Source organism: Anthonomus grandis, chromosome 2 (genome assembly GCF_022605725.1).
Source record: "Anthonomus grandis grandis chromosome 2, icAntGran1.3, whole genome shotgun sequence".
Taxonomy (NCBI): domain Eukaryota; kingdom Metazoa; phylum Arthropoda; class Insecta; order Coleoptera; family Curculionidae; genus Anthonomus; species Anthonomus grandis.
In genome coordinates this window covers 22,378,838-22,406,375 of record NC_065547.1, presented here as the reverse complement: position 1 = coordinate 22,406,375, position 27,538 = coordinate 22,378,838, and the positions used below count along the sequence as shown (strand labels likewise).

Sequence of the window (27,538 nt, the reverse complement as noted above, 5' to 3'; positions counted from 1 at the left end):
ATTTAAACGCGTCTTAGGGCCGTAGTGGCAAATTTCCGGACATGGGTTCCTATACTCAAATGGATTCTACTGTTGCACTGAACAACCCCTAGAAGTTTGATCCCATAGTTTTGAAACACCCTGTATGTTGAAATATCTATTTATTTTTATTGAAACTTGTCATTACCTGTATTTTAAAATATTACCAAATTTAAAACAATACACCAAATTATAGCATATAATTTTACTCACCTAAAAGTAGCAGCTACATTAGTGAAGTTCGCAATACCTCCTCCAATAATGAGCACTTTACCCTGACGATGTGGTTCGTGAGTCATAAGCGACAAGATGGTTTTTGCATATTCATAAGTCTGTTGCTCCGATGGTGCACCGGAATATTCTCCATAATTTGCAAGTTCAGAAGTACCGCCGAGGTCGCAAATAGTGTCACTATAATAAATTTATATAATTCAATATTGCTAGATAGTAAAAAGATATTAAATAGTTCAATTTCTAACATACTTTAATCCTTATAACACTTAATTTATTTATTTATTAATTTTGCAAAAATTATTTATGACAATAATACAAGGTTATTTTAATTTTACCTGTAAATAACAGATGCGCCTCCACCAGCAACCATGGTCCAAATGCGACCCTTTCGGTTAAGAATTGTCAGCTTAAGCGATGCTCCTGATTTTGCATCAAGATCAGCTATGTAAGCTTCCTCTAGAATATATTTTTTTAAATAGTAAATTATTATTTTTACTTAAACGATATATTACCTGGATAAGCATCTCTTCCGAATGGTGGTGGATAGTCAATTTCACCCCACTTAGGTCTGCACATAAAATCGGCAGTGGCGTCCAACTTTGCAGCCAAGTCCAAAATGTAAATTTCTTTTTCAGTCACTACCAATGGATTAATTTCCAAATAGGTAAAATATAAGTCCACGTAAAGTTGATACAAGTTATAGATAAACTTGGCAATCATATCCTTCTTGGTTGCTTTCACTTCTTTCAGCAATACTTTTATAATATCTGCTTCTTTAAGATCTTCGCCTACCGGCACGTCAAGTTTGATGGCTTTGCTGTCGACATCACCAATGTCAACTCCACCTGAAGATAAAATTTTTGTTAATCTGCATTTGCTGCATTACATGGAACTTCTGTGCGTAACTAACAATTATAAATAATAAATATAATAGAATAAATAGCGATCTGCTAAGCTAATAATAAATATTTTGTGCCGAATAGGAACCTTTGGTGTGACACTCGAATTACGAGACAGTTTTACCACTAACCAAAATTCTTTATTTTACTCTCGACACGTGTTTCGGTAACAATGTATAAATAAAATTAGTTCTAATATTATCCCGAAGATGCTAACATCGTTAGCGAAACACGTGTTGCGAATAAAATAAAGAGTTTTGGTTAGTGGTAAAACTGTCTCGTAATTTAATTCCGAATATATCTGGTTTGATTACTTCGTACTATCATGCCACCAATACAGACACTTTCCTCAGATTAGTAATAGACTGATAAGCAAGAGCAGTGCTAACTTCTTTGATTATATTCATTTATTTTTTTCTCCCATCTATAAGTTAAAATAAAACCACTCTATTATAAAAACCAGAAGTTCAGTTATTCTATATTAATCCCAATGTTTTAGCCAAAAAAAAGTAATATTTTAAGTTATACAACATTAAAATTTTTCCCAACAATATGCGACAATATTATCGGAAAAATAATCACAAAAACCTGAAAAGATAGCACGTTTTGACCCAAAGTAAAAAACCAACATTTTCACCCGTTTTACGGAACTGAAATGTTGGTTTTTGTTCTGAGATGACTTATGGCTTTTCCCTTTCTTAATTAATGATTATGCTCTTTGGTAAGATCTCAACTATACGCTAGTACGTATGTATAATGTGGTCGCCTGTCTATAGAATTGCACACATCTTCAATACATTGATAGTATTGAACCATTATATCATAGCTTGGCTAAAAGGTACGGCACAATGTGCCAGTACGTACTTAAAGAAGAAAAGGTTTAGAAATAAACGTTTAAAATTAAGTGAAGTATCGGTTTCAATAGTGCATTAACCAAATCATTGAATCTTAGGTCTTCTCTTAATCCATTTATATAACATTCCATTCATTTTCCATTATTGGTCTAAAAAACAAACTCTATGAATATCTATCTTAGAATTTTTAATCCTGATCGTATAAGGAAAAGTTTAAAACCTTACAGCATTTAAAAAAAGCTTTAGAGACCATACTATATGACCATACCTTTTCTGCTCTTTAACTTACCTTGATGGTAAAACAAGATAGTGTCTGCGTGTCTATGGGAATAAATACAAACGTAAGTCTCTTCATCTTCTTTGTGTGCGACAAATGGTTCGATAATAAAGTTGCGTAGTTTCCCGGTAGCTTGTCCAATTTTTTGTTCCTTGTTCATACGTTCTCCTATCCACTTTTGAACATCATCTAGATTTTTGTTTACAGCAATCAGACCTAAATAAAAAAAAACAATAATTAAGTACAACCCTTCTTTAAATTCGATGTTAATATTCACTTAAATAAAATAAATCGCAATAAAAATTGTATTGAAGTACGCAGTTGATTAAATCAACATTCCAGTTAGTAAAAAATAGAATTTCGTATAATGCGATAAATACGTTCAAAAAAGAAAACCCTAAAATAAGTAAAATTGTTATTCTAATTGCAAACTAGTATTGACTTACATATAGGTAGAGAATAGGTTTATTCATAAAAATTGTGAATATACCAATATTGATATTAATTAGAGCAGCAATTGCCTTTTTCGTATTTATTTCCAATAGGCAATATTTTATCATTGTATAAGAAGCGTCGTTATAAATAAAATCTTAATTAAAAAATAAACTTGACTGTTGTAATTAACTACCTCCTAAATTTATTAAGGAAGTATATTGATTATGAAGCTAAATACCATATTAATTTTTATTTAAATTTCCTAATAGTATTTTATTTGTCCTGGCAACATAGTTCAACATAAATGCATAGTTTAATACTAATGACGTTTGGGGACTTATTATTTTATTCTGGAATATATGAGGAATATAATATTAATGAGGAATATAATTTCTGCATTGCTGGTGTTACACAACGTACTTGTCCAGTAGTTGGATACTTGAGGGGCTTTTAAATATGAAAAATTAAAATAAAATGTTTAAAGCCTTAAAAGAAGTATTGTAGTCATTACCAGCAATACATATCAATATTGGTTCTGTGCTTCATAAAAAAAATTGATGTTCTTGAACATTCTCCAAAACGAAACTCCATATCTTAATGCTGAGTCAACTAAATATATCATGAAGGAACCCTTTAGGACAACACCTGCATTAAATTAAACAAAATATAATAAGCACTATTGAGCTTGGACATTTAAAATTATCAATATTTGTTATACAGGGTTATTCGTAATATGATACGGCTAAACTAAAAAAAAACGTTGCTATTATCAGAGGCTTCTGAAATGCCTCTAATAAAATCTTTTCCTTCTCAAATGATTGAATGAATTTTTTAATTTTGTTTTACCCTGTAGTTTAGCCCAAATATATACTCCGTATCGAATGCCGTAAATAACCTGTATATGTGCCACTAATTTGAAAATCTCAATTGTTAAACCTATTCAGATATTTTCTAATGTAAAATTGCATCTGATTTACTTGAAATTACGCCAGTGTATACATTTTGTACATTTGAAATTTTTCTGTAGTCTTCTTCCTTTACGTTTTTTGTTTGAAAAGAGGTTTTTTTTAATTGAAAGAAAACTGTATTTAAATCGCTATCTTTCTAAAAATACGCATTTTAAAGTGAATTTATTTCTGGCACCTTAAAAAACCTTGTGAGCTCAAATCACGCTCATTTTGGGTTTTGAGAGAAGATCACAAGCATCAGATTACACTGATATTTATAATCATAATTATTTTCGCGATACCATTTATAATTGACTCTAACTACGATGAACTAAATATTTATCAGTAAGACTTAAAATGTATGAAAAGCGATAAAGATTTATATACAGTTTATACAAAAAAACAATATCTCTATATGTCAGGAAGGAATTTACTCTGCAATTTATTGTCAATTAATTATACTTGTCACTAATACAATGAAATCTATAAAAGCTTTTATTCTGATTATTTTCTTATATCCCGAAAATATTGCTACTAATAAATCAAATATTTCAGATGAGTCAGAATTTTATTTTATATACGTTTGATTAAACATGTAATATTACGCATTTAACCTCGTATATAGGGTAAAAATAATAGTTGAAATTAGGACCATTGTTATTACTATTATTATTATTATTACTATTCTTTTTAGTATTACCACCAATTCTACATTCACAAATTATTTTCGAATAAATAATTTAATATGAGTTTCATTAAAAAAAATCGTAGTATTAAGGAGGATATAAGTACGTATTACTTTTTTAGCGATTTTCAAATTTATTTTATTAACATTTAAATAGCACAATATATCGGGGGACCTTAGAACATTGAAAGGCTAGAAGTAGCATGCCGTGGAACTATGGACAGGTTTGTTTGCTTGCAACATCTCTGATGCAATGATGCCAAATGCTTATACAGAAATGGCAAAAATCACTTTATAATAGCATAAAAATTTTCAGTTGTTTCCGAAGGCACAAAACAATACTACTGCTCCCCTTTAATAAAATATCAAGCATTTTTTAAAAACAAATTTGATAAAATACTCTATATCGAAGTCAATATTAACTTTAAATAAATGAAAATAAAGTACGAAGAAACGAGAAAATGGTAATGGCATCGCAACGCCGCTCGATCCCATTGTTTATGCCACTCATACAAGCACTCTCTACCAGTGACGTCGTCAACAAATATTTACCTGATAAATTTTTATTAATTATTATAGAGTTTGAGTATAAGTAATATTACCATTTATGTGTTTTTTTAACGGACTTCGTTAGAGGAAGGTCCTAATAAAAGGCACCATTTTTGTCAAAGCATTTTTATGGAAATTAAATATTTTAATATAAAATTATAGATTTCTTAATAAATCATGTTTTAAGACACAAATTATTAACATTTTGCAAAATTTTATTGTTATTATTATATTGGACAAAACTCAGGTTTACATCACTTACTTTATATCACATAATATATACTTCTATGGTGCTAACTTTTTCAAAGGGACAGTATTGATTCAGCAGAAAGAGTTAAAACTACAAGGAGGTTTAAATTGTGAAGGAGTTGCAGGTTTTTTATAGGTTATAAGATTTTTATTATGAGTATTTAGCCTGTACAATGGTTTTGAGACATTTAACAGTGACCTATATAATACCTAATACCAAATATTATATCATATTAATTTATACTAAAAAACAAAGCTTACCTAAGAATAAAGACTATGTACAATAGATTAGATTAAATAGTTTATTAGTAAAAATATACAAACAAGTACTTTTACAAGTCAAATAAAATATGTAGTATGTTGGGCTTTTTCAAAAATCATGTTATTATTTCTTAAGTATTTTAATAATGACTTGAAACATCTAATTCAATTTCTTTGGGGCAAATTTGTTTATTGCAATCTTCGAATTTTAATTTTTTGCTCTTTATTTTTTTTCCATAATTTGGTAACAAGTGATTTAGCTTTTGAAACGGTGGAATCATCAGTGCTTAGGTCCTCAGGATATCATTTTGATTTTACCCTAGAATAATATACATAAAAATATAGTATTACCAATTAATTGCATTTAATTAAACAAATATAACACAATAAAATACTATATCACTTTTAAATAAGATATATAGAATAGGATGATACATGGCATAAAACTAGTAGTCTATTTTGAGTGTATTTTTACCTTTTCCTTGGCAGAGTCAGGGAATATGTAGCAGTTAAACAAAAACGGCTTGGATGAGAAATAGTAATTGTTGACCTAGACCCGGTTACTGTAGAACTATTAATCTCAGATGCAGTTATTGTTAATGATGAATGATCAGACCTATAATTATACAAAATTTGGTGTATCTAGAATATTAATCTATTTTAATTATCCATACTTGTCTATATTAGCTTCACTGTTTGTACTATATACCATTTTGGAAGCTAAAGAAGTTTTTGCACTCTTCAGGAAAGCTATTCCTGCAGCTTTGAAGGGTAAATCACTTGGTAAATTAACTGAATTATCAGCTGCTGTGTTTTTAACCAGTGCATCAGAAATCCTAGTAAAGAAATAGTTTTACATACAAACCTAATTTAATAAGTATTAGGTATAAATAAAGCTTATATGAGTAACACTAATCCTTTTTGTGACAATTTTTTTATACTAGAAAAATATATTTAAAAAAAAATTACCTTTGAAGTAGAGCTGATTTTTTTAATCTGTTTGGTCTAAGTCTGGCTACTGATAATATTATCTTCCTTATATAAGAAATCACTTCTAAGGATGTGATCTGAACAAACAAATATGTTCTGTTTAATTTTGTTGATTTCCATTAATGAAATCCATTGTTCCCTTTGGGCATATATTAGGCAATCTATAATAAGTATTTGATATTTAATCAAAAAGCAAAAAAAAATTACAGTAATGAATTAATATGTGGTGCCAATTTCTATATATATTATTGTAAGTTGCAATATGGTAAAACAAAAAAAAATATCGACCAAATTTTAGGGAAAGACAAAATTAACTTTATACATAGATATCAATATCTAAATAATTTTCAAAATTCTTTAATGGCAATAAAAAATTAGTAATTTCATCTATCTACCTAATGTCTATATTAAAAAAACATAACTATACATAGATAGGTACATGGTTATTAGGTATGCCTTCTTTCTGCCAAAACAACAACAAAAAAACATAAAATCCTGTAATAAAACCAGGGACAAAATTCTAGTTTGATATTTTTATAGCCTATTGATAGATGAATATGTTCAAAAAAATATTTAGATTTAAAAATATAAATATTTTGGTATTTTACCCACACTTTCACATTCAAGTTTTTATTAGGGTTATCTATAAGATCCCCTATTCTACGTTTATGATGATGGTTACCCCATGATGTGATGTTATGAAAGTATCGGTACTTACTTGTGAAAAGGTCGGCTTGAATCACCTTTTTATCATGATGCGACACAAACGACACAAGTTTTTCCCATCCTAGCAATTTAAAAAAACACTAAAATGTGGCCTTTTTCCTTTTGAAACCGAAAATTAAAGAAAATACACGAATCCCCAAAATAAACAAAAAGCCGTTTGACAGATGACACTACGCGTATGGCTCAGACGCTTAAGCTCCGATGTTGTCGCTTCAAATTTTTTAGAAGCAGTTTTAGGGATAACAATGTTAGTAATTTTGTTTTTTTTTTGCTTGATATTATATTTATTCTTAAAATAGGTTAATTGTAGTATTTATACTTTTTATTTTAAATTTTCCTATAAAATACAACACAAATAAGTTAAATTAACGTTATAATGGTTGTTAAAATATAGCTAAAAATTTCCTCCGTTGGAAATTTGCGTCGACTTGACAACAGAGAATCGGCAAATATGTTTGTAAACAAAACACCCCTCTTGCCCCTGTGCACATGTTGGACTCAAACAAAGTTGTTGTTTACCAATTCTAGCCTTTCAATGTTCTAAGCGGGGGACTTAAATAGTCAAAATTGCTGGTGATTTTGATATTTTGGCATTTTGACAGCCCCCACACGCGAATTAAATTAACCAGGTCTATGATTTAAATAGAAAATAACTTTTTCACAAATTCAGTATCTGAACAACCAACAATAAGAATTTATGGGTTATTGGACTTAGATAAATTGAATTAAATATAACGCAAAATATTGTTAAATGTTTAAACGCATATTTCTATAGATATGTAATAATAAATAATAATTTCTATATATATGCTATAGATATGTAAATAAATATATGTTTTTTTCTTTTCAATATCTGCGCATATGAGTAATAGTATTTTTGAAATCACCGATTCGACAAATTTCATATTTATTAATCACAAATACACAAGAAGAGATCATAGCATATAACTAGCAATAAAGGTATAACACGTGATATTTGGATATCCAATAAATATTCCATAAATATTAAAATTTCTGACATATATCAATCCCTTAATGTACATAGATAGCCCGAAATATCTATAGAAAAATTTGTTTCACAAGTTCTATGTGCATATATGGTGAACGTTCACGGAATATATTGTGGCTATTAGAATAAAAATTTGGATTCTGTAAACCTGGAGTTCTTTTAAAAATAGCTAGATGGCTACTGGAATATGCTACAATAGTTTCGAATTGAATGTATTTCAGATCTATTGAAAGGCTGGAAAATATCCTTTGCAAATTTTTAAATACTTTCAATGTACATTTTATTATAAATTTTATATGCAAAATCTTTTCTTTATAATGACAAGTCTAGTATGTATGTACGTATACAAGATAGTATGTAGATCTATATTATAGTATGCAGTCTTTAGAAACGCATTATAAAACTCATTCACTATCGATTTATTTTGTTTAATTATGTAAATAATAAAACAAACTCAGATTTTAGAAATATTATTTCCTCTTTTACTACATAAGATCTAAGTAATCTAAATTATTTTGTTCTTACCTAACTTTCCTCTTCTCTTAATTAGTTGATCGGGTTTGACAACCAATTTCTCGGTCTTCAACCATGGATTATTGGCAACTAACTCGGAAAACTTGGTATCCGCATCTACACTGGCAAACCTACATTGAGCTGCTGCCGTGTTGCCTCCAAGGTGTTTGTTGATTAAGTCCTTTCCAGTAGCTTCTCTTATGGCCTTGGCCGACATTTTAAGTTTTAGTTATGGTTAGAGTAATCTGTAAATAACTACATATTAATCATAATCTTGAGCTGATAATACAGCCAATCAAGCTTTAATTAATTAAGTTAAAAATATATATGACTTATATGATATTAAACTTATGACTAACGCTAAATATATCTACACAGTAATATAGGCGTACACATAACAGGTATGTTTGGTAAAAATATTTAAAAATAAATAAAAGTTATTTAATAGGAAATCTCTCTCATTAACCTTAAATAAAATTAATATATAGAAATATGTTCGGAACAAGGTGTCACCCTCTCATAAATGCTTCTAAGTATAATTTGCCATATTTCCAATCGAACCACCCTTGAAAATTTTCTGAAAAAAGAAACACGTCATTTTAAAGATCATGCTACTCAACGGTTTTCCAAAAAAATCAAATTAATATAAGCAATTAAGGTTTATTAAAAAAGGTCAATTAAAAATAGAATTTATTTTATTCAATGCTAGAAATGTAAGTTGAAGCACTACTAAACTAGTACTATTAGTACTACTTTGATTTTTTCCAACAGGTGTTAATACTATGATCATATTTTCACACATTCTAAGCAAGCTGTAAATGAAAAATGTTTAACCAGAACAGGCCAGAATATAACATTCAAGATGAAAGTGTTCATACATTCCTCACTAGAGCTGAGTAAAACAATATTGGTTATATTCAATATATTGCCGTTATATTCAATATATAGCTTGGATGATCCGTATTTTGTATATAAGTTTTTCCAAAAACCATCAGCTGGGTTCTAGTTTTAATTAGAATAAGACTATGTCGGACCTTAGAACGGATTGCTCCTAAAATATTTTCTGTAAAGAACGACTAATAAATTGTATGCAACTTCAAAATTTAAAAACCGGCCACGCTATTTGATCCAAACTGAAGAATTCTATTTAGATGATCATGATTTATTGTGTCAAGAGCGAGTATTAAGAGTATGAGACAAGATTATAAGATAAACTGACTTCCCTCTATTCCAAGCTGACAAAAGATCATCAGTATTATGTATAACATCATACATCATCAATATAATTGGGACTGTGTGGGCAAAAGTAAATCGCTTTTATTACAAAAAGTTGAAAGTTAATCACATACTATCCTTTTAAGGATTTTCCAAAGTGTGTTAAAAATACTTATTGTCCTAAAATATAAAAGTTTTTGATGAAAAAGATCTTTTTTTGGCACAAGTAAAATATTCATAAGCAAATCTTCCGGAAGGAGGAAATTTATCTCTAATTAAACACTCATTAATTAGAAAATTGATATGATTTATGAAATGAGGAAATAATAGTTCCAACATTTTTGCATTAATCCCACTATCAGTAGTATTACCTCAAAAATTTGGCTCCACCGTATCAACTCAAACTTTCCTCCAAAGTAAATTATTCTTATAGTTGTTATCTGTGTGAACTATCAATATATGAATCAGAAAATTACAAAAACATTTAATGAAATTATTAGGAGAACCAATCTGATATCTCTCAGAAGAATTTATAATATTCCAAAAGCTTGTTTTTTCTATACGAATATATATTTACTTACTTTTTTCGCCTCTTCAAATAAAATATGTCACTATTAGATTTTAGTTTTTTGATACTTGGAAAAATCTTTATTCCGAAACTTCATCATAAATTTTGGTTTTATCCCACGGAGCAACAAAATTATTAATAGTAAGTTGATTACACTGTTTCATCAATCTAGTATAGAATTGCGTAGTAGAAAGTAAATATCATCCCACTCTACAAATTGCTAATTGAATAGTTTTAGTCAAACTTCAATAATCTCGATAGGAGAAATTAACTGAAATAGATATAGCTTCCATATCTTTGTCGGGATGATCGCTAGCAGCTATAGAACCAGAGAAAGTTTGTACAAAAAGAGAATTCAAGCAAAGTAAGACAAAAATTAAGAAATGAATTTGATGGTCTATATAGTGATGCTATAATTTTTTCTCTCAGTCTAAACATGATCCAGATGTGCTTCGAAATTCTATTAACAGGATGAGAGATGAAAACTGTATTTCAAGTCATCCTTGAAGTAAAATCGGAAATTTTCGTTTTTTTTTTCCTTTCTTACAAAATTATAATTATTTATCGAAAGCGAACTCGAATCTATGTTACCATTAACCGTGCCTCTGATATAATTATGTTAAATATGCGCTAACACCTAAAAATTCAATATCATGTGAGCAAAGTTTATATGCATACAATACCACACGCGCACAAGGAAGTCCTGATAAGTTTCCGACCCAAAAACGATACAAGACTTTTTCTTAAAATTTATTTTTATTTTTTTACATAATCTCCTGTAAATCTACACAGTTCTTCTAATGAAGTCGCTTGGAGGTAAATGGTGAATCAGGAAGATGGTCAAGCAGTTAAACATATAAGGATTTTCGTCATGGCAATTTCTAAAGTGGGACATAACGACTTCTTGATGAATCAGATTTTTTTTAATTCGTTTATTTTTTCACAATTCCTGTGTTCAGCTTATTTCATTTTGATGCACAGTATGGTTCTATAATGGTTTTTTCCTACTTAATAAAAATTAATTAAATTTAAACGGCTTTCTTACAACTAAATGTTAGGCCAGGCTTAGACAACATTAAATAATGTATAACTCTAATATAATAGTTAAGCATAAGTTTAAATTTACAATTCATAACGTTAGTATGGGTACACTTCATAGTGGTGTTTTTTTGAGGGCTATTTCTTTAAATCTGTATTGCCATTTTGAGTTTTTAAGTTTTATTAAAGAAATTTCTTTGGAACATATTATTTATATGGCCCCGTTAAAAGAACAAAAAATCTAAATTTATAGGTATATTTTACGCCACAAATAAAAATCAATAAATTCGGTTTTTATTTTGGTCATCTTCAGAATTATTTCTGTTTAAAAAGAAACAATTTAATGACATTTAAACTTTTAATGACAAATTTTTTTAAATGAAAATCCAAAGATTATTTAGCAGCACTCTGTTATAAGTTATAAATTGTGAGTTAAAAATTATGACTAGGCAATAAGAAAAGTTGTATAAGCCCGTCATTCATTTAATATATGATAAACACGTCCTCATGACATATCCTCTTCTATCTCTCTCACTTTAATTCAGCGGTCATTAAACATCATTTGCTTATTTTTAACAATGTTATCATCAGTGATTGCAGTTTTTGGAGTTCTGAACGTTCACCGTTGGCTATGATGGTACGGCCACATTTAAATTTCGAACTCGATATTCGATTATTTTCCATCGTCAAAGAAAAACATTCATGTTGACCCAAAAAATCACCCAAAAAATCGTTAAACAGATGCCCAGTGTCTAAAATAATTGAAATTTGATATTAGGAAATTTAGGAGGATCGTACCCATCAGAAGATGTGTCCATCTTGCCTTTCTATATGACCAGCCCATCTCCATTTCAGTTATGCCATAAGCCTTAGTACACCCGTCACTTTAATTCCTCTACGAATTTCCTTGTTGTCTTATCCCTTAAAGTGACGACCACAAGGCCTTATGTTGTTATCGTCGGGAAATCGTAAATGGTATAGACGCACTCCATCAATATTAATACCGTGTTCTTGCCAGACAACGGAGACATCCTCGATGAGGAGGGTAAACAGGTTGGTGACATGCAGTCTCCCTGTGTTACTCCTCTTTGGTATGTTTTTAAATCATCATCCATTGTTACATGAATGGAAGCGTTATTATAGATATGTTTGATAAGGCGAGTATCTAAAGTTGATACGTTGCGTTGTCTAAGCATTTCAGAATAGACAAGTTTCGACAGAGTCAAAAGCCTTCTGGTAGTCGGCAAAGTCTAAATGGAGTGCTATATTATGCTCTGCGGCTTTTTCAATACGAGTATGAAGTGTCTGTAGGTGGTCAATAGTGCTAAGTCATAACTGTATTATCACAGTTGCTGATAGACTATAATTATCTATGTTGTTATCTCCTTTCTTGTAAAACAGCATGCCTTCTGCAATGTGCTCCTTACTTAGGATTTTTCTTTCTGATTCACATTCATTAAGCACTAACCTTATAAGCTCCATCACTGTCTCAGCATTTATTCTAATAATTTCGCTCGTGAGTTCTGTCTTCAATTATCCGATATTTATTGCTTTTACCTCAGATCCTACATTTTGTAATAATTTTCTTTGAAATTGACAGCTCTAGAACTTAGAATTGTACGGTTTTTTGTTAATTTTAACAGCAGTCATCCGCTCCCTACGATCGCTAACTATAATATCCGCTACGTTTTTTACTTTACTAATTTTTGAATTTCTTTTTGAGAGTTGGGATCTTAGAACCTTCATACTTTTCTTCTCAATTAGCTCATTGTTATGGTCTCTAAAATCTTTTCGGATGTCTTGTTTATTTCTTTGTTAAGATTTTTATATCCTTGGTTTCACATTTCTTTTCTTGATTTTACTAGATTTTTTTTCGTGTGAACTGATTTTGCTTAAATTTCCCATTTGTTTAAAGCGTATACTTCTTGTTACATTTCGAATATTATTTGAGATATTATTGCAGAGTTCGTCTAATCCCGGTGTGGTTGTTGACGATTCATCTACTTTAGAGTTTAAAATAGATTGAAAAGTAACTTTGTTGCTATTCAACTATTCGGTATTTCTGATGTACTAGTTTACGTCTTTTAAAGGTTGTATTCATTTTTATGGTTGCTCGGACTATCCAAACGTAAGTTTCTGCAAAGTTGCGATATTTATATTTTTTGCGATATTATTTCCAATCAAAGAACCGACTGATAAAATAAGCTAATAAATTATTACGGCTCACCCTGAGTATGTTATTATAAAATTACGCTTGAATTATAAAAATCATACTAGCCTGACCACAGAAATTAAGAAGCGCTTTACCGAATTACAAATTACAAAAAAGACATTCCACTAATGTCACATTTATAAAATATGAAAGTTGTTTTCAATGACCTTGCAGTTTACTAGTAATATATTTGCGTAAATGGTTTTCCAATATTTGTGTCGTGTAAGCATTAAGTTTTAATACAATCAACTTGACAATTATTTGTAATTAATGGCCAGACTTTTCGAGACTTAAAAACAACCTATAATTTATATTTAAACGATCATTATCTCTACTAAAAGATAATTAACCTGTATATTATATATTAACCTGTTACTAACAAAAATTTTAGTTATTCTTTAAAAACTCGTAATCTAAATTTTTATGTATTTTTTCCTACAGTCTTTTGCATTAACAAACATATATTTTCTTAAAATGTTGTTACGAACTTTAAGTATTTCTTATTATGTTCATGTACATAGAAAATGTTACCATAATTGTAGTTTTCTATTGTGTAGCTTAAATGGCTTAAATATAATTATCAAAAAAAAAGTAAAATGGACGAAAGAAAAACTTGTAATTTTGGTGAAAGATTAGAAAGTAGAAAGATGGTGAAGAAAAGAAAAGAAAGCAACAAAGAGGATGTATTAGATATAGTATTAGTACACTATCAAACGAAAGTAGAAAACTTTTCTATTATATAAACTTCTAATTTCTTAGTGGGTCGATAAGACTACACCATGATATCGAAACATATTTAAATTGTAACATAAACAAGTAAAAAATCACAGCAAAAAGGTCTTGCCGAAAACCAGGAAAGGAAAATTTGATTTACAATCACTAGTTGAAATTGCTAATTGGTTTTTGACAAATGAAACGGTAATATTTGACCTCTAAATTTTCTGTTCTCTGGTTCAAGCTTCAGGATTGGCATAGTCATTTGTGAATGTCCGATCTAATTTATACAGAACAGCTATTACTATGGTGTTGTGGCTAAATATACTTAATACAAGGTCAATAAACAAAGAAAAAAGTTGAAAAATCTCTGACTTAGTAAAAATGTAAGCCTAGGAGCAGATCAATTTGTTATTATTATTATGTTTCTAGTGTTCAGGATTTGGTAATGTTAGCAAATGCTAAAGAGAAGAACTCCGTTACAAGTGCAATAAAAAACATCCAGGAAAAAAATGGCATTGTTAGCATAATTCATCAAAATTTACATTCAATAGGAATTTCTGTAAATAAAGTCTATAATATGTTAATAAACCATTTACACTTCATTAATCATTTGTTTTTTAACTGACAATATTTGAAAATGTCAGAATTTCAGCAAATTCAGCCAGTTGTCTAGACAAAATTTTCACTAGTTCACCATTATATTTGAAAACTTTATATTTGATCATAGAGCAACAAAAAATTTTGTTTGAAGCAACAGTTAAGCAAGAAGTCCAAAAAACTAGGTTACGTTTTTTACAGACCCGAAATTGGAAGTAAATAAAAAATAAGAAATAAAATTGAAATAGAGGGCGCTACAAAAACAAAAATAGATTTAACAAATTTAAGCTGTCTTAATTTAAGAAGAGTAGTGCCACATTTATTCAAATCTTAAAATTCCAACTAGGGAGTTGCCTAGAATGTACTATGCAATACAATTGATTTTACTCCTATAACCACAAAAGAAGTTTGTGACTTAGCAAATAGTATTAATAATAAGCAGATAAAATAGTCTAGATAAAATTCCGACAAGTATAATAAAATTTGCTATAAAACCTAGACCTTTTCGACACTACAGATCAGGTATTTTTTCCTGACGTATTGAAAACCGCGCTTATTAAATAAATCCTTATATAAAAAGCTGACCCCATAAGCCCACTATCTAAAATATTTGAGCTTGCTATGTGTAGACGGCTGACGTAGTGAACCAAAGTAGCACATTAAATGAAAATCAATATGGTTATGTACATACAAGGTAAATCTAAACTTACGGCTGGTATTAATTAAAACAGTACTTCAATACGTTGAAAGGGCCGAAATAGCACTTGGCATTTTTATGAGAGCTATTCTATCTAGAGCCCATGACAATCTGGACAGACAGTTGCTAATTAAAAAATTGAATAGATACAATGTCAGGGAAAATGCACTTAAATGGCTGTCTTCAAAAAAGGCAAACGATCGAAGTTATTATTAAAGCTGTGTATAATAAAAAATAGATTATTAGGTCAGTCTACCAAGTAATTTAAAAATGTGTTTGTATTGCAAAAGGGTATAATTCGAGATAAATAAAATAATGACAGTCTATGCATTATATATTTTTGAATGTTTAATGTTGTTCTTTAGAAAAAAATATTTTCTATAGTCCCACATTAGCAGCAATGCTTGAACTAAACACTTTTCTTAACCTTATCTAAACTTATCTTGTGCACAGAAAGGAAACTAACGTTATTACTTGTGCATAAAGTTATTCAATAAATTACCTTTGAATATTAAAAGACTAGAAACTATTAAATCATTGAAAACGGAAGTTAAATAGCTATTAATTCCACTAGAGCCTTATAATTTAAATGAATATTTAGATATAAATTTAAATGTTAAGCCAGATAGCTAATAATGTTAGGATATATTATATTGTTGGGATATATAGTTTTGTTGGTGGTTGTATTTGAACATGTTCGTGTTGTATTTTTTGCAAAAATTATAAAATAATGCTAGTTTTACTATTATTATTATTATTATCATTACTATAAATGAACTAAATAAGTAGTGCTAAAATTTTGAATGTATTTACTATTTAGTGAAGTAGAGGACGCCAAGTTAAAACAAAATTTAATTTTGAGAATTATTTACTTTTATCCAATCTGCCGCTACGGAGCATCGATAAGGAGAAGGCAGTTGTAAATAAAACATCGCTGATTTTATTGATAAAATACCTAGCGGCGTGTGCAATTTATATATTCATGATCATGGAACACTAAACTTAAAAATCCGGAATGAAACGGTTCTCCCTGCCACTGAATGCTTTCTTCATAGCAACCAGTTATAGGTACGCACCGATACACCTCTTTCTCGCGACGTTATCAGTTTAACCGATATATTAATTATATAATGTTAATTGTTGATATCCTTAAGAACGCAAATTTAAAGTAAACGAACATTCCATTTTTTCCCACTACATCAACTAATTTCAGAGCTCAACTGGTATTTGACGGAACAAATAACGTTATTGATGTGGTCAGCACCATTATATAAATCATGCAAAAATAAAAGCCAGTTAGCACAAAAAATGGAAAACCAATTCAGCACTGGATTTTGTTAACTGTAAAAGGCCGAGATGTTCCATAAAAATCAATATAAATGCTGCTTATACAGGGTTTATTCATCAAACTGAGAATTGCATCAGGTCTACCCCGGGAAAATTCTGAAAATGTATTCAGCAAGAATGCAATGCATCTCGAATCCCAGGAAACTTGACCTATAATACTCACTTAGATAAATCAGAGGAATTGTGAATGCCTTTGCTCAATTCTTTAGGAGTATTTTTGGTGACTCTATTGAGCACCCAGATTATCAAGATGAAGTTTCTCCTCAGAACATAAATATATCTACACTCTGTCTACAGTGTATGTACCCTCTTTTCTCCTCAGAGACTGTGCTCCCGGGCCTCTAATAATGCTAATATCAGCATGGCTTCTTTCACTCTACATCGACTACTACCAATTTAATGGACTTTCTTGTCTATCAGGCCTTCAGCTGTAAACAACAATTGTATATTATATATAAAGATTTGACATGATGGACCATGCCATTCTTGCTCAAAAACTAGACAAACTGGGCTTTCACAATAGTCTTGTCAATTTGTTTTCCTCCTATCTGACCACTAGAAGCCATTTTATTTCGTACAGTGTATTTAAGTAGGTCTGAAGAATATGTTGCCTCTAGTAATGCTCCTCAAGGTAGCAATCTGAGACCCCTTCTGACGAGGTGGTGGGTTCTGCCTTGAGATCACTAGGATTTAACATAAGCTCAACTTCTGACTTTATAAACATATCTAGTAGAAAATTTCTATTTCTTCCTTCTATAAATAAGTACTTAGTTAGAGTTGAATCTGTGCAACGCAAATTCTTAAAATACCTATTACTTAAGTTTGATGGTGTCTACCCAATTAGCGGATTTACTCTTACACCGTTTTAGCTGTCTATGACTGTTTAATGAAACTCTTTATGCTAGCTTAGTCTTACTTTACAAAATTTTTAACATGATTGACTCCCCAGAGCTTTTAGTAAGGATAAATGTTTTGGACCCACATATCAACACTGGCCCAAATCATATGTTTTATATGCCTACATTGACCACAAATCTTGCCAAGAACGAGCCTTGGTTTAATGACCTGAATAGTCAAATGTCAATTGCCATTGACATTTTTAGTCTACCCTTAATTGCATTAAGAAAGCTGATGGTAGTGTCTTGCTGATGCAATAATTATTGTAATACAACATGGATGTGATGGTAATCACTCACATTGGTGTTATAGGTGAATTTTGTTTGTATTGGGGACTGACTGGGGAGATTAGATTTAATACTTTAGTTATAAAATAATAAGTATAGTGTTTAACATAATAATTTTGCACACTGAATTTAGCTATTCTCTAGTTCATTTACTTTTTGATATAGTTCATAAATGGCATATAATAGTTTATACAGATTTTGACTTTGAAGGAATACAGTAAATAGCCAACAAGTCCAACGTATCAATTCATTTAAATATCTGGGCTGCCAGCTCAATGAGAATTGGGGCAATATGTAAGAAGTTCGTGCAAGAGTCGAACAAGCCCGTCCGTTTTTCATGAATATGAAAACACATTGTTAGGCAGTCGCAATCTTCATAATTCTCTCAAAATTTCAATTCTTCGTTGCTATGTGAAAATACTACATTTTGTATTACGGTATAGAGGCATTGACACTAACTGATACTATGTGTAAAAAGTTGGAAGCTTTCGAAATCTGGTGCTATCGAAGAATGCTTAGGATATCTTGCATGGATTCTAATACGTAATACAGACGTTCTACTTACAATTGAAAAAGACCTTGAAATTTTATTCAATATTAAAAAGCGTAAACTTGAGAATTTCGCCACATTTTGAGAAACGAAAACATGTACTTTTAAAGCTTTTAACAGAAGGCAAAATCGAAGGCAGAGTCTCAGATCATAGGCATACTTCATGACTCAAAAATCTCGCACTGATTTAATGTTAGTACAACGTCGCTTTTCAGGAAAGCAGTGGATATGGTGCAAATGGTGATGACAAACATTTCAAGAGAACAGAAGTATTAAATTATTTTTTTGATATGTTGATTTAATTTTTCTATTTTTGTCCCTATTATTTTTAGTTTATTTAAATCAAATATTTGGTATTTGAAGGTAATTTTTTTAATAAATTAAAATTATCTAGTTTGTATAAGTCCAGTGTTAACAAAAAAGTAGTTTTTTCTATTTCTCTACTTTAATCCAATAGTGTAAGAAAGTTTAATTTTAGACTGCATAATAATACGTACAACACAGAATGCATATATGTCTACTGATATAAAGTTAATCTCCAGGATATGATAAAATCATATTTTTTAAAAATTCCCAAGCAGTGATAGTGTACCACTTGAAGTATGTCAAAAATCATAAGTACATTATCTTAAGTGGCACTTAGACATATAGGAAACCCCTGTTTAATATTGTATATTATCCGGTTTAGTGACATAAAAACAATACATATTTAATATTACTTGTTACAATTTTATCCAATTGTGACTCCGACTGGCTAAATCTATACATTCATCTATGTACAGCCTTCTAGCTAGAAAGAAAACATCTTAATGAAGTGCCAGAAACTTAGTTGTTATGAGTTTATGTTTTGGTCATATCTTTAAATCAAATGTCCTTATTAATTAAAGACCAACCTACAAATTTTTTTTTTTGCGGTATTATTACAGCGTCTTAAAATTTTCTTATGGTAAATACTAAAAGTGTTTGGTCACCAGCAAATAAGATAAAAAACTGATTAACGGTGTTAAAAGTATGGAAGATAATTTAACTATAGAAGCAATATTGATCCCAAAACTGATCCCCACTGAACATATTGTATTAAGTTTCTTCTCTGAACAAACCCTAGCGAAAAATATATACTCCTACGCATACGTTTTCTGTCCCCAGTCACATAAGAACTTACGAACTCAATGCTCGATAAATAAAAATAGTAGTGATTTATGTAGCATGTTGGAATGAGAAAATAAGTCGAATGCATTGATGAGGTCATGAAAAGAAGGATAAGTTCAAAGCAAGTCTCCGCAAAGCCCTGGGAAGTTATCTCATTACAAGCTAAAGTAGTAGATTATGTTACTGAGTTATAAAGTTATTTGAACCAGCTATCTTTAAAACTGTGGGAAAGCAACACCCACGAATGCATTCATTTAATAATCTTGGGAACAGTTTATTTAACATACAGGTTGGGAAATCGATCACTACGCATACAGAGAGAGGTGCTTGAAGGTAAAGTATAGCAACGCATTAGATACTCGCCTGTTATGTCAGTGTTTTTCAGAGCAACGTTATTAAGAATATGGTGGAGGTAACTGTATTACTTTTTAAATATTTTTTAAGCTTTACATACATCAATATACAATCCACATAAAATCGTAATCTCAAAATTTTTATTATGCTGTGTATTACATATTGAAAACAGTCAATAAAAATTGCTCGATAATATGGTGGTCTAAAATACTACCCCAAACATTCCATTTTTGAGGATACTGAATACGAAATTGAAAACTTCCGTGGTGATTTTCCAATAAATTTTGAGAGATCAATATCGAACAACAGGAAATGAAGATTCATCTAAAAATAGAATAATCTCCCAAAAAAACTTATTTCCATCATAGTTTTACAAAATTCTAAGGCACTAAAAACCATTTCTTCCAGTCGTTCTTGTTTAAGATTTAGGAACGATTGCATTTCGATAGAAGGTTGTTGTACTTAAGTGTGTCATTTATGTGAATCTTGTGGACAAAATGATGTCGCAAAATTCAAAACTACATTTAAAATTATTTTTTTGCAAGGAATTAGCCGGTTTTCAAATATAATTGAAAAAAAATACCTATATTATACAATGTGTCCTCTTTTGCAATGAGATTGCAAATAAGATAGAATAAAAATTAAAACCGATTATAATAGATATTTTTACATAAAGGTCAGTGAAAATTAAGAAATTAAATTGAATGAGTTAAGAGCGGGCGCTCCTTCTTGCTGGAAATATATCTGATGCCGCTGTGGCAAAAATATGTCCTCCAGAAACTCGGCATATTATTTTGTTATATATTTAAGTATGGTTGGGCAGATAAGCTAGCCTCAAAAATTGTAGGTACAATTTTAGTGCCCGATACATGAAGCACTAAACCCAAATCGACATGTCTTGTATTTTACTTGTATTTTACCTATTAAGGATGCTGCTGCTGGTTTTATGGGATTCTTCAAACCATATTACATTTTTTGCAAAATCCGGACCTTCATTAGTTTTGGTTAAAAACTAATTTGAAAATTCCACTGGTTTAAATGGATAGTCAAGATACATCTCTTGAACAATATTTACCTTAGACAGTTTAAATGTATGCTATTTCAAAATTTTTTACACTTTTGTTTTTTAAACTCCTATCTCTTCCTCTATTTTTCTACAGTAAATATGGGTCCCTGCTTCCACACACGCTAAAGCATTAACTTCGCCAGCTTCATTTCTTTGAACAAGAGGTTGCCTAGGTTTTAAATAGTAATTTTACAAAAAAGTGAAAACCGCAAAGCTATACCTTAAAAAATGTCAGATATACCCTGCAGCTTCATCTAAAATGGGACGCCGTATACTGCCGAATTGCCTCCATAAAACCATAGTAGATCAAGAAAAAAAATTAAAGCACTATAAAATTTAACAGTGTAGCGTGTAACACAACACAATGAGGCATATTCTGAAAAAAATAAAAACATTAAACAACTACCAGGCGACTGAAGGCGACCGCTCATCGATGAGAGGAAGCCTTGTTGCCATTATTTTGGACAATGTGTAATCCACAATCCCCCAACCTGTGTATATGATTTTTATTTTATTTTTATTATTTTACCAGCCATAAAATATATATGTAAACAGCATATAAGACTAGAAAATAAGTCTAGAAAAATTGATTTGACTTAAAAACAGCTGACATTTTAAGCTCACAACTTCAGAGTATATTACAGGCAAGAGAGAATTAATAGAGCGTTTATTTAGGGTGTTTCTTAGAGACGTGCTAATATTTAAGGGGGTGATTCCTGGTGCAAACAAATTTGCAAAAAAAGTGATGATGATCTCTTAATTTGCTTGCAAACCATGAACAAACATTTTCTCACCGCATCCGATTTTTAGGGAAGTAAAATTGTTTTTAATTTTTTTAAGCGAAAACCATTCGTCCGACAAAAAAAACAAGAGATCAAATTTGCTAAAAAGTGATTGAGGATTTTAAAAATAATTTTTATTTTAAGAAAAAGCAGTGGCGAAGTTTTTTTTTTCACTAAAAATATTCAATAGAAGACCTGTAGGGACGCTCCTGGCTGAGAAAATGTTGCTTTTTGCACATTAAAAAATACGTCTTGATGCATAGAATACATGTACCAAATTTCATAAAAATGTCTACAATATTGTTTAAGTTATTATTAAAAAACTGATTTTTTTTGAAAACTTTAACACCCTGTATCTCAAAAGTTAAGACGTTTAGGTCATATGTTCATAGTAACTATTTTTCTTAAAATGGGTCCAGTAATCATCCTCTTAAATATTATCACGTCTTTAAGGAACTCCCTGTATATACGGGGTTCCCAAGATAAGGATCCTAAGCATGGGGAGCTCAGTACCTATTGAACTTACAATCTAGGTTGAATTAGAAAGAAGTTGCGTACTTAAAAAGCGTATTTAAATGCCGTTGAGAAAATTCAACAATTTTCATGGCCTGCCATGCGATATTGAGGAAAAACGGAAATTTGCCAAAATCGATTTTATTTTTTTAATATATTTTAAAATAAGGTCAGCAAAGCAGCTCTAGCAGGCCATGAAAATTTTTGAATTTTCTCAACGGGATTTAAATACGCTTCGAAGTACGCTAACTTTTTTCTAATTTAACCTAAGATGTAACTTCAATAGGTACTGAGATCCCATGCTTAGGATCCTTATCTTGAACACCCTGTATATATACAGGGTGTATACATATATACACACATATATATATAGTGCCATTAAACAGGTCAATATCATTATTGTGTTAAATATTAAGCGCCAAGAGAAAGCTTGATATAAAGGTGCATATTATGCTAAGTTAGTAGGTCTATTTTCTAAATAAAAGTGAAGGCATTTTCTAGTGGGTATAGGGGGAACAAAAAAGTTTAAGTCTCATATTTAAAGTCCCTTTCAAATTCCAACCAGGAGTTTTCAAGGAAGATTTAACAACTTCATGGTTGTGTTTGTTGAATGTCATCTTTTAAACGTTTGACGACATACCATAATAATCAGGGTTTAGAAAATTGAAATTTTAGTTGTCAAACAACATTTCACATGTAGCCTTTTCAAAAGCTATGGAATCATTACCAAAAGAATTATCCCGCAAGTAGTGAAAATGTGAGAAGATAGCGCACTAATATCTTTGCTGGCAATGTTGAGCAAAAAGAATATTTATCAAATTTGTTGAAAATTGAAAGCTTCAAATTTGTATATAAATAAAACTGCTTATAATAGCCTTAAAGAGGGACAAAGATTCACTACAATTCGATATTGATTACCACTATCTCGGAGACGGTAAGATATTCGATGTCAATTAAGTGGGGTTTACAAAGTTACCAAATGTTCGTTTGTTTCCGATGCTCAACGGAAAATCTAAAAACTACTTAAAATCTATTTCATTAAAATCTTACTAAAAACTGCCAAGGGTAACAAAAATCGTTTCTTAATTTCTATTTTCTTCTCTACAAAATGGGTTAGTAGGTAATTTCATCAAACTATTAATTTTTCGAATATTAATTACAATTTTAATTTTTTAAGAGGATCTGGATTTTTAATTTTATGTTTGAAAAGAAATTCGTATTTCTTTAAAATGATACATGACATAAATAAGGATCAATTTTGTAAACCATAATAAAAATATTATTTAATTGTTAATAAATTAATAATAAATTAAAATAATTAAATAAATAAAGAATAATTTAAATATTATTTTTACTATTCAATATTAAAAGTTTTATCACTGAAGATTCTAATAATATTTGCATATAGGTCAATTCTAATTAAAGCATATGCTAAAGCATAATTAATACATTATTCTTTTATAAATAACAAATTACAGGGGCAAATCATATTCTAATACTGAAAGGGGTTCTAAGACTTCAATTAAACATATGTGTATATAAAAGAAATCGGAATATAATTTACATGTTATGTTTAGTCATACACTTACACAAATTTTAAAACATAAAAATCCAAGTAGCAAGCCGCCACAGCAACACTTTCACACTTATAGGTCAAACTTAATAATGATGAAAAATTTCACCGAATTTTTAAATATCAACTGATATTGTCGTATCGAAAGTGGTTTCGAGTTACGCGGGCCAAGCGGTCCGTTCTGTTGCTTTCACCAGACTGGATTCCGGTACGCATGTGGTACTCTCTATAGGAGTCGCACGATTGGTGATAACGGCCCGGACCATACGTGATACGTGGTACGTCGATGACGGTACCGTGATGATGCTTTACAAATTATGCCGTAAAAAAGCTTTGCGTCGCGTCGCCGGCGAATATAACCATAATTTGTCATGAGTAGAAGTAAATTAGAAATAAGATTAAGCATTTAGGAATTAAAATATTTTACATTTAATAAATTCTTTCAAATAACATGACAGAAAACGCTTTAATTACTAATTTTATATTTACATGTGTTTTATTATGCAACGTGTTCCTTCATTTAAATAAATAAAAAAAACAGTCGATTTAGATCATGAGTGTTCAACTTACTCTCAAATCTGTGCCTAACCTTAGCTTAGATGAGCTTGTACAATCGCTAACTAAGGATAGGTTCCTTGGAAAGTAATTATTTTTCGCCTCTTAATTTATTGATAAATTAACTAATGATGGCTTCGTTTATTGAAAACAATATGAATAGGGAAAGGTCAAGAATTTCATATGTTCAAAAAGATTTAGTTACAAAAGAGAGTAGTGCAAAAAGGTCAATGATTTACACTAGATTTTTAAGTGGTCTGAAGAGGCAACTTCATGCTACTTCAAAATTAGAACGTTTATCTCTTTACTATAAAATGATACCAACCGTAAAGTTTGCCTGGGATACATGGAAAGAAGAGCTAAAAGTAGCTTTGGCTTTCAAACATTTGAAAAGCACTTCCTGAGAGAGATATTCAGGACATACGACACGGAATATTATAGTGTAGCCATAATATTCCGTGTAGGGTAAAAAAAAATTGAAAAAAAATTGGGATTATCGGAGGCGTTTAAGAAGTATATTCTAAAATTAATTTAATGACATACAGAGCGTTTAATTTCATGATATGAAAGTTATGTTTTTTTAATACGGAACACCTTGTATATTATTGGATTTTTGATGATCGTAAATTAAGGTAGGTTTTATTAAGGTCTACTCAGCCTAAACATTATATTTTTTTAAATATTTTGCGTTTCAAGAAAATACTGACAATTTCAATATAGAATTCTGTGTTTTCTCTTTTTTTACCATATTTGCACTGAACAAAAAAACTATTACATAGCACTTAATTATTAAATTTTATATTTCATTTGTAAAAAAGTTACTGTTTTATACAGGGCATTTAAAAATATAGGTTTAAATTATTACATAGATTAAAATATTAAATGAAACACTGTATTTTATACCACCAAGTGTGACAATGTATTCTTTTTCGAATTTAATAAGGTCTTCCTATACTTAAATCTTCTCATTTTTATAAAAGATTTTTAAAATGCAGATTAAAGAAACAAATGATAATATTTCATAGTAGGCGATAATAAATTGACATATCTATTATTTGCTGGTAATTTTTATTGGTTTATTAATTTTTTGTATATAAAAGTAACTAATTAATAATCACTAATAACTAATTCACAGGAATTGTCGCATGAGCCGTAGGCGAATGACAAGCTTCCCATTCATCAAAAAGGGCTCATTTTACACACTTGTTACATAAATAACTATTTTATTTAGGAAAAAAATACAATTACAAAGTTAATAATTCTTATAATTTATAAGGCACTAGTGGATCCTCTTCTGAGATATGGCATTATTGTGTGGGGTGGAATGTATGACTCCCACCTAAATCAATTAAAAGTAGCTCAGAATTATATCTTAAGAATAATTTGAAATAAACCTAGATTATACCCCTCAAATCAATTATATTCTAATGAAATAAATGACGTAAAAATGTTATATATCCTTGCAGTGAGCAATTTTGTGCATGGTATAAAGAATTAAAATCAAATAATGTTTGTCATATCTATGAAACTCGAGCCAATATGGGCTAATAATCTAAATATTCCACAATCAAGGGTGACTTAAATTTACATTTCATGTAGTATCTAGGACCTAAATTTTACAATTTAATCCCTGAAAACATTAAGAATGCGGTAAAAAACAAAAACTTTAATATTCTGTTTAAAAGATATTGTTGGGAAAATCGTGAAAAGTGTGTACGTCTATTTTAAATTCTTTTAATTTTATATAATATGGGTATAGATAGTGTGCAATGTTTGTAAATTGAAATTTTTGTTTTTTATTTTGTAGAATATGGTAAGTGATTTTCTCGGTATTCTGGTTTATGTAAATATATTTTGGTTTATTTTTTGTTAGCAGCTATGCAAATATCAATAGGTGTAGGTATATTTTAATTATAAAATTTGAAAAAGAAATATATCTAAATACTAATTATTTATTTAATATGTAGACTTATTATAAATACCAGATGCATACAAATTTTCTTAAATTTAGGCACCCTTTAAATAGAATTTATATTTTTTTCTTGTTGAAATATTTTAAATATGTATTTATATTTTTCGTTATATACTGGTAATAATAGTTAAAAATCCCGCGCACAATGATCCAGATATCTAAATTCCTGTTCTTCCATCTAATCTAATTATCTATACTATAATAAGTTTGAAAATAGGAATAATATAAACGCTATAAATAATAAAGAGTACATCAACCACCAAAAAAAAAATAGAAAATATGACAGCATATACGCCTACACAAGGAAAAAGAAACAAATTCAACCCCACAAACCAAACCCATCACAAGGCAAAAGATACAGCCTGTTATATGTATGTGTATTATAATATAGTCTATTGCATTAATTGTTTTTCTCATCATCGGAATAGAGAAAAGAGAGTAAAAAAAACGAAACACTCACTAAATTATGCTTTATTGTTCCTGCAGCAATTTCTTAAAAATGTTTTCGGTATTAGTTTGGCAGCTATTTTAATTTTTAATTATATAATTTTTGAAATTTGATAAAATAAATTATAAACAAAAGACCTGCCAACCGGTCACCGCCTACTCAGTGAGTATTGAAGAAATACCAAAAAATTAACATGTATTTTAAAAAATGTAATTTTTATAAAAATGTAAAAGTTTAGTTATTGGAAGACCTTATTAAATTCGAAAAAGAATACTTAATGATAAAAAATACAGGATGTTCCATCAGTAGCTCTTGTTGTTCTTAGTCCAGCATGAATATACTGAAGTAGCTCTGA

General features: G+C 29.8%; 1 protein-coding gene across 4 annotated transcripts in view; it reads right to left on the bottom strand.

The window, feature by feature from the left end:
• The window catches only part of LOC126750150 (ATP-citrate synthase), an 88,944-nt gene that overhangs the window by 36,057 nt on the left and 25,349 nt on the right, over nucleotides 1-27,538 (bottom strand). Inside the window, exons 1-6 of one of the 4 annotated variants that reach the window (XM_050459671.1) lie at nucleotides 24,225-24,430; nucleotides 8,659-8,901; nucleotides 2,295-2,498; nucleotides 765-1,097; nucleotides 588-708; nucleotides 232-429 (exon numbers count right to left, since the gene is read on the bottom strand). In XM_050459671.1, the coding sequence (XP_050315628.1) occupies nucleotides 232-429; nucleotides 588-708; nucleotides 765-1,097; nucleotides 2,295-2,498; nucleotides 8,659-8,863 (1,061 nt within the window). In that variant the 5' untranslated portion in view covers nucleotides 8,864-8,901; nucleotides 24,225-24,430. Of the gene's footprint in view, nucleotides 1-231; nucleotides 430-587; nucleotides 709-764; nucleotides 1,098-2,294; nucleotides 2,499-8,658; nucleotides 8,902-24,224; nucleotides 24,431-27,538 lie in introns of those variants that run through there. The other 3 variants (XM_050459669.1, XM_050459672.1, XM_050459670.1) reach the window with 3 other exon arrangements.